The sequence below is a fragment of the Equus caballus genome, chromosome 24 (genome assembly GCF_041296265.1).
Source record: "Equus caballus isolate H_3958 breed thoroughbred chromosome 24, TB-T2T, whole genome shotgun sequence".
Taxonomy (NCBI): Eukaryota; Metazoa; Chordata; class Mammalia; order Perissodactyla; family Equidae; genus Equus; species Equus caballus.
This window is the reverse complement of record NC_091707.1, coordinates 23,699,669-23,716,096: the sequence shown is the minus strand read 5'-3', so window position 1 is coordinate 23,716,096 and position 16,428 is coordinate 23,699,669. Positions and strand designations below refer to the sequence as shown.

General features: G+C 36.5%; 1 protein-coding gene across 8 annotated transcripts in view; it reads right to left on the bottom strand.

Annotated features, from left to right (window-relative positions):
* Window positions 1–16,428, bottom strand: part of SYNE2 (spectrin repeat containing nuclear envelope protein 2) — a 296,778-nt gene that overhangs the window by 198,930 nt on the left and 81,420 nt on the right. For all 8 annotated transcript variants that reach the window (XM_023627878.2, XM_023627880.2, XM_023627881.2 and 5 more), the window contains exons 9-16: window positions 13,896–13,996; window positions 12,051–12,152; window positions 9,675–9,812; window positions 4,165–4,329; window positions 3,426–3,538; window positions 2,399–2,561; window positions 688–766; window positions 246–433 (exon numbers count right to left, since the gene is read on the bottom strand). In XM_023627878.2, coding sequence (XP_023483646.1) covers window positions 246–433; window positions 688–766; window positions 2,399–2,561; window positions 3,426–3,538; window positions 4,165–4,329; window positions 9,675–9,812; window positions 12,051–12,152; window positions 13,896–13,996 — 1,049 coding nt within the window. The remainder of the gene's footprint in view (window positions 1–245; window positions 434–687; window positions 767–2,398; window positions 2,562–3,425; window positions 3,539–4,164; window positions 4,330–9,674; window positions 9,813–12,050; window positions 12,153–13,895; window positions 13,997–16,428) is intronic.

The window sequence follows — 16,428 nt, the reverse complement described above, 5'->3', positions numbered from 1 at the left end:
GTAAAGCTCTGCATGCGTGTGTGTGTGTGTGTGTAAGTCAAACCTATAATGAGGAGAAAACTTCCTTTTGAAAATTATATTAGGAAGAAACTAAACTCTCTCCAAGACCTCAGAGAATTTTTCCAACAGTCAGGCTTATTCTTTTCTGGCCTCTCATTTTTGGATTGAAAATGAGGGTCTGCAAACAAAATGGAAAAAAAGAAAAAAACATGTACAGTTGAGCAGGTGCCTGAGCCTGCAAATACCTCTGTAACTTGTTCCTTCTTTGTCTCCACAAAACAAGCCTTTAGGGAGCGAAGCTTCTCCGCATAAGCAGCCCAGGACGCCAGGACTTCTTGTAGAGTAGACTTCACATCGTATATATTTTTTCTAGACATACAGACATTAGATTCCACCATCGCATATTCTTCACTAATATTCTGATATTCTCCAGCTATAATGTTAACAAAACAAGAAAGTAATCTTAGAAAAGTTTTTATTAATAAAATAATACTCACAAAAATATTTGCATATTAACAGTAGCAGAATAAATATACTCTGATATTAAATGTGATTGCAAGAATTTTCCAAAGAAAACACATAAGTAAAACCAATTTCTAAAACATTAAAGTATAAAGAAAATGAAACAGACAAAATGCTATTTTTAAGTGATATTCATGCCATCAAAAAGTAACTGTATAGCTTTACCCAAATTCTTATGAATTTCTCCACATTTCTGAAAAGAAGTTTCAAGTTGAGCTAGGAACTCTTTTTCTTCAATAAATTTCTGGAAGAAAAAGGAAAAAATGCATATTGATAGATTTTACTTTTAAAAATGTGCCAAGAAATCCAGATAGAGACATATAAACATTGAAGAAGCACTTAGGTGGCAAAATTTCTTTAAGGCTTTAATACTACAATTTGGGTAAGAAAAGAAGAGCAGGTCATGAAGAAAGATAAGCTCTAGGAGACATAAGTATGAGTATGAACACTGCATAGGTAAGAGACCTGACGAAGTTTATCCAAATGTGGTGATATGGTTCTGTAACGGTTTTCCTCTCACAGGAAAAGGCAAGTTAAGTATCACAGCAATTTCAAAATCTCCCACTTCACATATTTATTAATATTGCATAAGTTGTATCAGTTTCTCTTATTTCACATTTTATTAATATTGAATGATTTTTTATTAGATATATTAGAGTACGTTATAAATAGATGCCAGCTATCACACGAAAACATCTGAGAAACTACCATTAACCAAACTTTTACGCGCCCTCTGCAAGTAAATTCTGCTATGGAAAAAACACTGAGCTAATTAGAAATTCATATTTATCGTACACTTATTACGCACAAGAGTATGATTATTTAAATGGAAAAATGAAAAATCAAAGAAAGCAAATAAATAAAAATATTCAAAATCTAGTCTAGTTTACAATGATGCTTCCTTTTCAGAGATGTACAGTGTTTAAATCATATATTGTAAATAAATCTCTCTTCATCATTTCATGTACTGAAAATTACAATCTTGGATTTTTCTCTTTTTCCCTCATTCTAAAAGGAAGGAAACAGAAAGAAGGATAATAAGGTCTAATTGTAGAAACGACATTTTTATGATGCTTTAGTTTTAATTTAGAAGTGAACACATATTTAAACAAATTTGTAACATTATTTACTACAAATTACATAGATTTATATGTGAGGTATAATATATAAATAGATTATTCATATCCTCCCCCCAAAAACCTCAAGAAAAAAGGTACCATTTTTTCCACTCTTAAAACTTAAGAAGCTAAGGGGCTGGCCCCATGGCCAAGCGGTTGAGTTCACACACTCCGCTTCAGCAGCCCAGGGTTTCACCGGTTCAGGTCCTGGGTGCAGACATGGCAGCGCTCATGAGGCCATGCTGAGGCGGCGTCTCACATGCCACAACTAGAAGAACCCACAGCTAAAAATATACAACTATGTACCAGGGGGCTTTGGGGAGAAAAAGGAAAACTAAAAAATATCTTTAAAAAAAAAAACTTAAGCTAAGATTAAAATGTTCTAAGAAAAATTTAATTTTTGAATTAAACTAGGAATCTGAGTGGGAAAAAGGATTAAACAAGATGTCCAGTAAGTGAAAGTAGGAATTGCCAATGGAAATAACATTGAAACTTTCTCTATGTAGTTAATTAGCTCGGTTAACTCAATCTCCCCCGGGCTGATAAACAATGCTGTTTTTTCTTTCTTACTTTTCCTAATGTCTGCTATTTGACTACCCGTAATTCTTTCCCCTAGGCAATATTTGAGCTAATGAAAGCTACCAAAAAAAATCCATCTCAATACCTAGAGGTAAAGGGAAATTGCGCCAATAAAAAATGCAAACCCAGCACCCAGACACGCAGAATAGTTGTGTAAGACACGACACAGAACAGCTTACGCGCCAGTCTTCCAGAAGAAATTCCACAGATTCTTTGCTCCCGTATTTGCTGTTCCAAACATCCAGTTTTGATTTCACTTCATCTAGCAAACCAAGAACTGAGCACTTATAGTAATGAAATTCTAGAAGTGGAATAAATTTTTTCCCGGAAATGTTGTTGATTCTGGAAAATAGCGCAGGTTTTAGAATCTTACTTAATAGTATTGGCCAAATGTGAGCTATCTGTTTGGCATTTTAAAAAAACATTGGGCCTTTAACTTTTCCTTTAAACACATGGAACTCAGATGTACTTTCAAATATTTTTTTTTTAAACAAAGCAAAACAAACATTTTGGGTAGATATAAAACAACTATTTCTAAGGTGAAAACATCTAACAGAACAGTTTTCTGAAGGAATTATTTCACTATTGAGAAATCCTACAATAAAATGCTGACCTCCAAAATATTTTACTTAATTTGAAAACTTCTGTATAACTTAATGCCACTATAATTTAAACGTTTATGTATTAAAACAGCTTTCATTGTTAGGCTAACACTCTTTTATTATCATTCTAATAAGTTGCTTATCATTAATGAAAAAAGAGAAGACATGGACAACCATCAATTAAATAATCTCTATATTTGTATTCTAGAGTTGATAAAGCGTCCTCATATACTTCCTCCCATTTCACTCAGCATCCTTGTGAGACATGAACAGGATGATTATCATTATCCTAAATTTACAAATGAGGAAATATGCTCAGAAAAACAGAGGAACGTGGCCAAATCCAAGACACGGAGCTCAGTTTCTGACTCTAAGTCCAGAACTTACTCCACCACTGCATTCTACTATCCAATGAAAAAGGAAATACGTTAGCATGATATGTTACTATTACATAAAACATGAAGATATTATTACCAAGATTGAAAAGAGAATACTTGTCAGAAATTACTTAAAAATCTGTACTTTGCAGTGCACGGTCCCTATAGGCCCGTGTTAGTGCTCAAACACGAATGGTAGGAGCAATCGTGAAATGGCAGTTACACACCGTCTTTTCATTTCCTCCAGTTTGTTAGGCGGTACCAATGGTAAATGTTTTTCATCTCTATTTTCAAATGCCAGGAGAGTATTCGAATGACAGTCAGATTTATCCATCAGACTCTGAAAGGAAATTTAGCATGACATGAACTAGATTTACTGCCAAACATTGTAATTGAGGGTTTCTTAATCCCATTGGCTCTGTGCATACATTGTATCCTTTTTCAAAAAAATCATAAAGCCTCTTTAGTTTTTTTAAACTAAGATTTTGTGAATAAATATTTTTATCATAAATGTTTTAAACTTTTACAAAACTTAAACATTTTACAAAGAGGCAGATGGCAGTTTCTTTGGTAAAAGCATTATCAAAATCGTTTGTTTCCTAATGTATTTTCCATTTTTTTGTGGGCTCAAATGCTATAAATCTCACATATCAAATTCTTTCATGCCATTTTAGTGAGAACTCAATCTCCCACATTTTAAACCCATCTCCCCCCTCTTTTGTTAGACTTTACAGCTGCTTTAGAACTTACTGGACTCTCTTCTTATTGTTTCAACCTTAAACTAGCACAATGCTCACGAAGAATGTGAAGCTGTCTTCCGGATCCCAAAAATCCCTGGGAGAATCAGTCTAAACCAACTTCAAATACCCACTATATTTCCTTCCCTTCTTTCTAGGAAAAAGTCTTCCTCAAGAACAGCTCCCAACAAAGTGAAGATTTTTTCCATATTTCTTTTTCTTTGCCAACCTTGAATAAAGTAATTTTCTCTTGTATTAGAGCCATGGCTTCAGAATAATCCTGGAAGGCTGGCAAATCTTCATCTATAAGCTCCTCCACCTCATGGAGCCAAGCTTCGATTTGATGGAGGGGCAACGGCAGGTCATCATTCAGCTTCATTTTCCACACATTAATCTGAAAAAACGGAAGACATCCTTCAGTAGAACTCTTCTGGTTTATTGCTTCACACACAGCATGTTTAATTCTTTAAAGTTTCTCTGACCCATTAGTCAGGGAAATCTTTATCAATGGGTAAACTTCTTAGTTCTAAGTATCATTTAGCTACCTGCTGATCGAGAGGATAATTTGTTTAAAAGCTATAGGAGAAGCAGGCACAAAGGTAAAAACAAATGTTTTGATAAATCTGTAATCAGCTATGAGCGGAAAATTAGAAATATTTAAAGCACCCCTCCGAGCAGAGGTACACTATCGTACTGAATGACCACCGTTTGAAATGCTGTGTGCCCTTGTGTTCTCTGACATTACAATTACACCTCTCACACAGATTTATAGATTATTTTCCTCACTAGCCCCAGTTGTATATTCATATTAGGTATCTCTACCATATCTCCTGAATATCTGTCCTAGACCAAAGCCCCCCACAATCCAGGCAACTTCCTCCTTCCTCAGCCTTCCCACCACTCCCTACGCGCACACACGAGTCTCACACATGCCGACTACTTATTTCCCCAAACACTGACTGCACTCCCAGGTCTTTGCTCTTGCTGTCCCTTCTTCTTGGATTATCCCCCTGCTAAGCACCATTAAAACTCACTCACTCACACATTCATTCATTCAATCATTCATTCATTGAGCAAACATTTACAAATAACCTATTGTGCTAAGAGTTGGGCATAAAGAAATAGAAGGCTTCCGGAGTGGAGAGGGGACACGTGGTGGTCACACACCACAGAGTACCAGAGTACCATGCAGCAGTTAGACACAAATTAGATGTACATACACGGCAACATGGAGGCACCTTAAATATATGTGCTCAAAAATGAAAGTAAGAAAGAGAGTAACATATAACATCAATTTAACAAATTAAAAACACATGGATACATAAGTACAATACGTATTTTGTAAGAACACAAAAAACAAAAATGTCCACGTTAAGCACATCACAATGGCGGCCAAAAGAGAAAGAGGAATGGAAGGAGGGTATGGGTAATAAAGGAGATAAATACACAATTAAACAAGTGAGTAAAAATAAGAGCAGGGTCTTGCCCAGACCCATGTGCCATGAAGGGAATAGTAAGTTTAACAAAACCCTCTACATCTGAGGGTCAACCAGATAAATAAAAGCCACAAGTCTTGCCTAAACGACCTAGTGGTGGAAGCAGACAAGTACACGGTTACAGCAAAGTGTGGTCAGCAGAACAGAGTCAGGCAGAGGGGCCGGAGAAGGACCCCAGAAAAACACCAAACTCCACATTGATGACCGCAATTCTTCAGCACAATAAAAACCCAGCTCCAAGTCCTCCTTTCCTGACAACTCCATTAGGAATGTGGCATTTTATTTGAACTCACATGGCTCTTTTATGTTCCAACGACACTCCTATGGAGATCAAGCACAAATCAAAATCTGGTTTTGTTTCTGTTTTTGTTTTTTAAAGATTTTATTTTTTTTCCTTTTTCTCCCCAAAGCCCCCCAGTACGTAGTTGTGTATTGTTAGTTGTGTACATTGTGGTGATATGATAGATGTTACTTTGTGAAAGGACTCTCACCATCTAGTTAACATATCATCACTTAACATAATATTTATCTTTTTTTTGTGAGAAAATTTAAGTTCTACTGTCTTACCAAATTTCAATGATATAGTATCATAAACTATAGTCACCATGTTTTACATTAGATCCTCAGACCTTACTCATCTTATAGCTGAAAGTTTGTACCCTTTTACCAACCTCTCCCTATTTCCGACACCCTCCAGCCCCAGCCACCACTTCAGTACTCTGTCTCTACGAATTTGGCTTTTTTTTTTTAGATTCTACATATAAGTGATACCATGCAGTATTTTGTTTTGCTTTAATTGCCTTGCAAGTTTATTTTCTGAAAAGTCATGGCAAAAGACAACTCTACAGTCTTAAATCATTAACTATATACCGTTAAGCCCCCAGTTGGAAAAGAATGGAAAAAATATTTTCATTATTATGAATTTTTTTGTAAAGATTGGCACCTGAGCTAACAGCTGTTGCTAATCTTCTGTTTATTTATTTATTTATTTTCTTCTTCTCCCCAAAGCTCCCCAGTACATAGTTGTATATTCTAGTTGGGAGTGCCTCTGGTTGTGCTATGTGGGACACCACCTCAGCATGGCTTGGGTGTCATGTCCGCACCCAGGTTATGAACCGGTGAAACCCTGGGCTACCAAGGCAGAGTGTGCAAACTTAGCCACTTGGCCACGGGGCTGCCCCTATGAATTTTTAATATAAACAAGTTACTTGTGCTTTTATTATATCTGAATTACTTGTGCATCTGCCAAAAAACAAAAAATAAATCAGAAAATTGATAAATGACTAATAAAAGAGGCTAAGAATGATAGCTTTTTCCACAGCTGAAAGAAAGCTATGGACATTTTAAATGAAACCAAAAGTATGCTTTCTGACTCAGGCTGTACTCTGTGTAGCAGACAGCAGAAGAAAGACATGATGTTTACCTTTCATTCCTCTCCTTTCTCTCTTAACATAGAAAACTGGTTCCACACTTTCTTTCTTAGTGTTGGAAATTACTTTTGGATTTGACTGAAAATTCATATAAGATCTTGTCAGGTCAAAATAACATAATGTTGTTATTTTCTATAGTAGGCTTAAAACAAAACCATTTACTACTGGGGGCCAGCGCCATGGCCGAGTGGTTAAGTTCTCGTGCTCCGCCAGGGTTCCGCCGGTTTGGATCCTGGGTGCAGACATGGCACGGCTCATCAGGCCACGCTGAAGCAGTGTCCCACATGCCACAACTAGAAGGACCCACAACTAGAATATACAACTATGTAATTGGGGGATTTGGGGACAAAAAGCAGAAAAAGAGAAAAAGAAAAAAGAACATTGGCAACAGTTGTTAGCTCAGGTGCCAATCTTTAAAAAAAAAAAAAACATTTACTACAATGCTGTGAGATATCTGTGTTCTCAAACAACTGAACCAGAAACGGTCTAGATGGTATGGACTTTTATATACCTGATAACTTTAAAATTAATGTCTCCTTTTGTCACACCAAGAACATGAGGTTCCCTCTACCTAAGGAGTGGATTTTCAAGCTACTATCAATTTGCAGCACTTAATCTTGCAAAATAGTTGTTTTTATGGTTTTTCTCATTATTTTGGGTAATTTTTCCAAGTCACGTTCAGCAAAATTAGGCCAGGTCACTGTGGCCTGGAAAAGCCTGAACTATACAGACACAATCTTCTTCCTCTCCTTCCATTTTGTCCAGGATTTGTAACAGAGATCTCCCGCCTTTCCCGGGGGCCAGTTTCAAAGCTGTGATGAGAACAGAGCTGAGAAGGCAGTGAGCACGGCGAGCGGATGGAAGGCATCTGCAGTGCACTAGTTCTCCCAAACTGGGTTCTCTCAAAGGGTGGCTCTTTCAAGCCACTACACCACCATTTAACACACTTCTTAAATGGTGTGAAAAATGTATTGTGAAAACAGACTGTCGCTCCTGACAGCCAACAGACTTGAGCAGAGATCTGCAAACTTTTCCAACACCAGAGAGTATTTTTGACTGGCAGATCATGCAACCTTTGTTGCGACTCTGTAAATTCACTTAAAATCATTTAACTATGCACTTAAAATGAATGAATTTTATGATATGTAAATTATACCTCAATAAAGATGCTAAAAAAATGAAGGCAAAATAGACATTTAGAGATCAAAGAAAACTAACAGAATTTATCACCCACAGACCTGCATTATAAAATAGGTTAAAGGAAGTTTTTCAGGCTGAAGGGAAATCAGTTCAGAGGGAAACTCAAATCTCAAGGAAGGAAAGAAGAATCTTGGAAATGGTAAATACTTAGATAAATATAAAAAGCCAATTTTTTCTCTTAATTTCTTTAAAATATACGACTGTTTTAGGCAAAACTTATAACATGGTCTTGAGGATTCTAAAACATATTTCTGTTATATAAATATTTATATATAAAGCAACTATAGCATAAAAAATGAGAGCTAAACTAATCAATTTGACTGCAAGATTTCTACATGTTATAAGAAGTTGTATAATAACTAAGTTGTATAGCTCTAAGTAGGCTGTAAAAGTTTTAGAATGTGTATTGTAATCCCATTAAAAATATGATAAAGAGGTTGAGCCAAAAAGTCAACGGATAAATTAAAATGGGATTCTAAAACAATTAACATAATCTAAAACAAGGCAGGAAAAGAAAGAAGAGAGATAAAAAAGACTGAATATACAGGGGGAAAAAGCATGAAATGGTATACTTAAAGTGAACCATATCAATAATTACATTAAATATTAACTGACTAAGCACTGCAATTACAGGGCAGAGATTGTCAGAGTGGATAAGAAAGCAAGATCCAACTGTATGCTGTCTATAAGAGACGCACTTCAAATATAAAGACTCAAATAGGTTAAAAGTAAAGGAAGGAAAAAGATGTACCATATAAACAGTCAGCATAAGAAGACTGGAGTGACTGCATTGATATCAGATTAAGCAGATATCAAGAAAAAACAATACCAGAGATAAATAAGAATATTTCCTAATAGTAAAAGCGTCAGTTCATCAGAAAGACACAACAATCATAAAGGTACACACCTAATAACAAAGTTTTAAAATGCATGAAGAAAAATTTAACAGAATTATATAGAAAGGATTCTACAGATTTTAATAGCTTTCTCTCAGCAATTGACAGAACAACTGGACTAAACGTCAGTCAAGATATAGATAATCTGAACATTATCAACCACCTCATCTTAACTGATATTTATAGAATACTATATCCACTAAGTCTAGAATACATGTTCTTTTCAAGTGTAAATGGTATGTACACCAATAGACACCATATCCTGGGCCATAGCACAAGTTTCAATAAATTTAAAATGATTGAAATCACATGGATGTATTCAGACACACATAAACACATTCATCCTTACACAGTTTCTCTGGGTTTGTCTCTACCCCCTTCCATCTATTGATACTGATACATGACACTGGGCCATGGTAGAGAGGAGGCTGCTGTCAATCAGAATACAGATAATCTACTGTGGCAAACCAAGAATTGATGGCAAATATGAAAACTTTGGATAAGGCTACAATTTCTCTAAGCAGAATGTTATACATTCCTGTTTAGATATCAACCACTACCCAAATGAGACCATGGAGAAAATACAAGAACACTCTCCCCAACTTTCTGATGAAGCATCTACTCCATCTTTTACAGAATTTCTCGTCGAAGGCTAAAGTTCTCATCCAACAAAGCTGCCCCATGAAAATGTTCTTCTAATCAGTACGACACAGTAACCTGGTGGTTGAGGCCATCCCAGGCTTCTTTCATCTGTAACTGATCTTCATTCAGCTCATCCGGATTCCTTTTGACGGACAGGATGTCCAAAAAGGGTTTTTTTTCTTCATTGAATGACTCCAGAAAGGACAGCAAGCTCTACAATTAGAAGAGTATTTAAAGACTGAAATGTTTAAATTAGTTTATAAAATGTAATCTGCTGTTTTAACGTCTATAGCTGTAGGTTCTATTTAAATTTTAAATAAATATAAAATTCCCTGAATTCAGGATTTCTTTCTTCAGTGCACCCTGACAATTTGGGTGCCGTCACAGTGACATATATCCAGCTCGTATCTTGTACTGTTCAATTTCTACTAAAACGAAGCGGCAAGGTCACGCAGCTCTAGAGAACAAATCATGATGCCACATGGAAAATGTGAGTTTGTCTGTCCTCCCCAAATATGTGTTCACAACAAAATAAGAATGCGAAAGTGAGAATTATAGGACAGGAGTCATCATGTATAAATGGTTTTTGAAGCGTCTATGATTAACTGAGCTTGAGCCAATTCTCCCCAAGTCACTTTATACAGACTTTAGAAAATACTTTGTATCTGCCCTCAAAAATTTAATAAATAAAGGGGCTGGCTCCATGGCCTAAAGGTTCAGTTCGGCACGCTCTGCTTTTGCAGCCTGGGTTCAGTTCCTGGGCACAGACCTACACCACTTGTTGGCAGCCAGGTTGTGGTGGGTGTCCCACATACAAAGTAGAGGAAGATTAGCACACACGTTAGCTCAGGGCAAATCTTCCTCAAGCAAAAAGAGGAAGATTGGCAACAGATGTTTGCTTAGGGCAAATCTTCCTCAGCAAAAAAATTAAATAAATAAAGCTTTTCTTGGTTCACACTAGTGTGAAATATTTGTGTTTAAGAGTCATCAATTCCATAAATATTATTTAAAACACTATCCATAACTATTAGCAGTATTGTTAATTAAATTTTGTGAACAAACTGAGGGATCATTAATTTATTTTAATTCTTTCTGATAATTAATAACTTCATAAAGCCTTTTATTTAAGAACTCTGAATCTGTGGTACTTTACTAAATCTAAGACATATGAGAGCAAGGTACTTCCAGTAGACACTGAGCATCTTGTCAGTGAAAAGAAATCTCAGGCCAGAGCTAAGAAGGAAGAAGCACAAGGAGCCTATGCAGTTCAGATGGAAGGAAGATGAGAATGTCTGATCCCTTCCTTGCCTGATGGCTCCAAACCAAAAAGGATGGTGTGGACAGCAAGTCACACATCCGCTGAATGTTAGTGTTGGAAAGGCTGGATTCATCCACCTCTCACTTAACAGAGGAATGGAGGCCTAGAGGTGCTAATTGCCGTGTAGGCACATGACAGCATCTCCACTTCACTCAGGACAGAGAACTCGTGGGAGCACAAAGCTGCACAGACAGTGGGCTCTACAAAAAGGACTGTGGCGCCTTCACTTTGGCTCCTGTTAGTCTCTTCCAAGATGGTACAGGGAATAAATGCTTGCCCTAGAGAAGCATCAGGATGTAAAGAGAGCTAGGCTGCTATTCAAATTCCACCTCTTCTCAGTAACTACACAACCTTAGATAAATCACTTAGTCCCTCGAAGTCTTGTTGTCTTCATCTGTAAAACTGGAGTATCAATACCATACTCAGCAAGACACGGTAACATGTAAAATGCTTGTCAGCAAGGTGCCTGGTAGACAGCAAGTGTTCAATATGTGGCAACAATAACAGTTGTCACTATTCCCCAAAGGACCCCTTGGTTGAGGCCCTGTACTATAATTCTGGGATGGTTCCATTTCTGATTTCTTGACCTTTCTTTCATTCAATATTCATTCTGAAAAGTATGTTCTGCTCTAGACCAGGTGTTGAAAAACTTTAGCCTTAAGAGGCAAGATAGTAAATATCTTCGGCTTTGTGGGCCACATGGTCTCTGTCGCAACTATTCAGCTCTGGTGTTGTAATGTGAAAGCGGCCACAACAATCCTTTAATGGGCATGGCTCTATTCCAGTAACACTGGACTTACAAAAACTGGTGGTGGGGCCCGCAGAGCACAGTTTGCCAATCCCCGCTCTAAAACCTTCCCACTCTAAGGACCAGCAGAATCAGCACCACCGGGAGTTTGGTGGAAATGCAGAATCTCAGGCCCTACCCCAGAACGACTGAGTCAGAATCTGCATTTTAACAAGCTTCCCCAGGTTGATTACAATTTGAGCAGCACTGTCCTAGAACTCAGCTGCTGAAACTTGGAGTTAATTTAGTATTTAAACAGGTAACTCTGAAAGATTTTTTTCTAAAAACATCCTATTCTTCCCTAAGCGTAAACTACTAATAAATTGCTGTTTAAAGTCATACTTACTTCATACTTTTTAAAGAAGGTCTCCTTTTCTGAATCCTTTAGCGTTTTCTGTAGTTTTTTCTCTTGCAGAGTTAACCAGACCATAGCATCTTTCATCTTTCCCTGTAAATCACACATACATATATTTAAATTCTATCCTAAATAGACTTGGTGACTTTTTTAACAATAATTAACAACTTCAAACATCAGTGAAATAATGCACCCATTACACACTGATGACTCCTTGGGCCAAGAAGAAATTTTGCTTGTTAACATAACACCTTAAATTTTAAAATGGATTGAAACTAGCATCTGAACATAATGTGCTAAAGAAACAGGGCAAGCAGGCCCTTATTTTTTTGGCTTATCCATTTCCATTATTCAATTTTAGACAACATTATTCTAAATTACTTATATATAGTAGGCTTTTCAGAATATTGCTTTCCAATACATCTAAATATGGGTTAATTCAAGAGATGTTCACACCCACCAAATACACTGACATCAAAAATATCTTGAACTTTTTAAGGACCCTAAAAAATAACACCCCCAAAAGTTTCAGTTATGTTATCATATGCAAGTGAAGAATAATTATTTTTTCCTTTTTCTATTATTATTTTTAGATTCTTGCTTAGGTGGCAAGCTTGCCCACATTTGGAAGGAAATTTTACTGCAGGAGGATAAAGCAAAAGAAGTTACATCTTATCTCCATTCTCCTTTAACCTTCATTTACTTTTTTTCTTTCTATTAAGTAAGAGTGTTTTCTGTATATTTTTGCATCCAATTTCACAGACAGTTGAATTTTTAATTTTATTTTTTAATACAAAAATTAATTAGAGAAGAGTAGCTCCTCAGCAGGTCAGAAATAAGTGAACTGAACTGTAAGCGTGAGTCTCAGCTTGAGCTTCTATTCCAGAGTCAGCAACAGCCTAGCTCGGGGCCTCACACAGAATAGTTGGAAAAACATAGGCCTAAATTTGTCAAACAAAATGCGGTAATATGACTGCATGTAAACAAGTCCGAGAAAGTAGATTAGATAAAATTTAAAATAATATTCAAAAACACTTTACTAAATTCACAGCACTCATTTATCTTCATAGAAGCAGAATAAGTGTTTATTTTCAGCTTAGCGATTTCCAAGAAATTTCCACACACAATATTTTGTGTAACCGACTGCAAGTCAAAGGAAAAAATTGAATAATCAAATGGCAATCTGACGGTAACTCAAGAGTGTCTCAAAGAAGGATGAAGAGTAGAACGCAATGCTTGCATCTCTAGGAATTATATGACTCCATTTATCGGAAGCTAAAGAGCAGGTAAAATGGAAATATGCTAAAACTAGCTCGTGGTAATGGTTGCACAACTATGTAAATATATCAAAAACCACTGAGTTGCAAATTTTAAATGGTTGAATTTTATGGTATGTGAACTGTGTCTGAACAAAGCTGTTAAAAATTACAATAGACAAAAATTTGATATCTCTAGAATTTTTAAAAGCCTGCTAAACTTAATTTATTCTATATGGTGCCTATCTAAACGTTGTTTTAGATAATTCAGCAAAATTTAATAAATTACCACTTTTTACTTAAAAAAAGAGAATAGGCAAAACTGGTCTACAGAAAGAAATTAGAATACTGGTTGTCTAGGGTGGGGAGTACAGACAGGATAGAGACACAATAAAACATTCTGGGTAATAAAAATGTTTTATATCATGATTGGAGTACGGTTTACATGAGTGTATGCATTTGTTAAAGCTCATAGAATTGTACATTAACTTCTGCATGCAAATTATACCTCAATTTTAAAAATTAAAGCATTAGTGGGGTACAACAAAAATGAGCTTGATTTGTACTAATAAAGACATACCTGAGCTTTATCTCCAGTCCCAGGTGCCTTCTTTGAATACTGCAGAAACTGTGCCACATAGGTCATGATTGACTTTTCATCAGGATTCACAACATCCACATCTGCAAGATACGCCCCATTATCAATTAGCTGTAGATGTGATGTACTGTGATTCATACTCGAGAACAGGCTAAGCCACATGACAGCCTTGAAATGAACAAAAGCAGCCGACCAGCCATGCAATCTCTGGTCACATGCCCTTGCCCCAAGACTGTAGAGTGGTTAAGAGCTTAGATCTGGAGTCAGACAGCGCTGGGTTGACTCCCAGCAGTGGTACATGCACAGCCTCAGTTTCCTACAAATAAAAGGTCACTACGCATGTTGCATGTATGAGGGCATAAGTAGTCAGGGAGGGTGGAAAGGAGAAAACAAAGCCTTGCTCTTTCCAGAGACACAGTGCAGAAACTCCTCCAGGAGTGTAGGAACATAGAGCAAGTGAAATCCATTCCTGACACACTGGTCTCAGCATTTTCTGCAGTAAAACATTTCCAAAAGCATCTATTGTATGGAAGACTTTTTCAAGACATCCACAAGATTTTATTTGTTCATACACAGAACAAATATATTTACTGAGAGCCTTATATGGGGCAAATTTTGTGTTGTATTAACAGAGTCCATGGTGAAATTAATTTGGAAAATGCTGAATTAAACAAAGTTAAAAATATTAGAAATTCCTTAAGTGCAGAAGTTTTCCAGATGTATAATAAATTAGGTAGACCCAAAAATGACAACGAAGGGATTGCAACATGTCACAGACAAAATGAACACATAATATTGGGATGTCTCTGGGTATGTTGCCAAAATAACCAACGACGATCATTGAAAAGGAAATCTTCTATGTTTATTTATTAATTCAGTTAAACTCAATTCAGCAAATATTTATAGAGCGCCAACAATGCAGTCACAAGCAGAGGTTACAAGCATATGTAAGACTCAGTCCTTGTTCTTAGGGGCCTATCTTTTATCCCTTTACTCATTCAACAAGTAGATGCTAGACACTTGAGTAGATACTAGATGCCTTAAGATATTATCTGCCCCTCAAGGAGCTTGCAGTCGGGAGAAAAACAAGCAACATACAAGTACAACACACTATGCATGCTTTAGCCAATGTGCTTACTGGGCCCAGTGTGTGCTCTAAGCCGGCTGGGGAAACGGGAATCTAATCTATATCCAAATAATAAAATTCAAGACAGTAAGCACATAAAAGGTGTCAATAGAAAGCCAGGAGTGGGGTTTCAATAAAGGAAGGATCCCCAAGAGTTGAGTTATTCTATCTTTTACTGAAAAGAGTATAAATATCAAGAAATACATAAAACGATACTGGCTTAACTAGATATTTGTTTTTAAAAACTTCTCATTATATATGAAGCTTTGCCTAATGATTAAATGTTTAACGAAATTGTGTCAAAGATAGTTCCCTTATTCAAATATGACCGTGGTATTTGTTTTGGGGTATTTGTTAAATAATCATGACGTATTTCACATTTTTGAGCTATTAGTTAAGCTATTTTAAATGAATTATGAGCATTCATGTAGTGTGCAATTTGGTTTTATTATATTGTCTCTGCGATTAGTTGCCTAATTATTTTCACATATTAAAATAGAGAAAATATTTTACATTAATAAAGATTTGGAGAATGAAAATATGAAAGAAGTATTTATAAAAACAGTAATCAGGGGCCAGCCTGGTGGCATAGTGGTTAAGTTCGCACACTCTGCTTCAGTGCACCAGGGTTCGCAGGTTCAGATCCCAGGTGTGGACCTATACATCACTTATCAAGCCATGCTGTGGCAGGTGCCCCACATATAAAGTAGAGGAAGATGGGCATAGATGTTAGATCAGGGCCAATCTTCCTTAGCAAAAAGAGAAGGATTGGTGGCTGATGTTAGCTCAGAGCTAATCTTCCTCACCAAAAACAAAAAAACAAAACAGTAATCACAAACAGGGAATAAGGCAGAGCATGGAGAAAAATAAAGAAAAGGAAAAAGATAATGAAAAGCCAAAAGGGAGAGAAAAAAGACAAAGAACAGGAAAAAAGAAGAAAGAAGAAAAAAGGAGGGAAGAAAAAACCAGGAAATGGAGGGAAGTTAATGAGAAGAATTAATAACAAGCAACATGAAACCAAACTAATGACAAACCTATATACAGAAATAGGGAATCATGAGGCTAAATGTGAACTTAGAAATATCATCTAATTCAACTGAGGTCCAAAAAGGCTAAGTACCAGTAGCAATGAGCACACCTACACACACATCTTGGTTTCAAATACCATCTCCAATAAAAGGAACCAGGGCTCCTCGGAGGAATGGCCGATCCCAGGACTGGGCCAGGAAATATACAAGATGAGCCTTCATATAATGCCAGAAATTAAGAACGTGCTCAAAAGCAAACAAGGAAATCCTGCGTTGATGTGGATATGTGAAAGGCGCACAGGAGCCAACTGAAAGCGTGCCAATGGCCAAAACTTTGAGCTTTAAAAAAATGTTGCTTTTT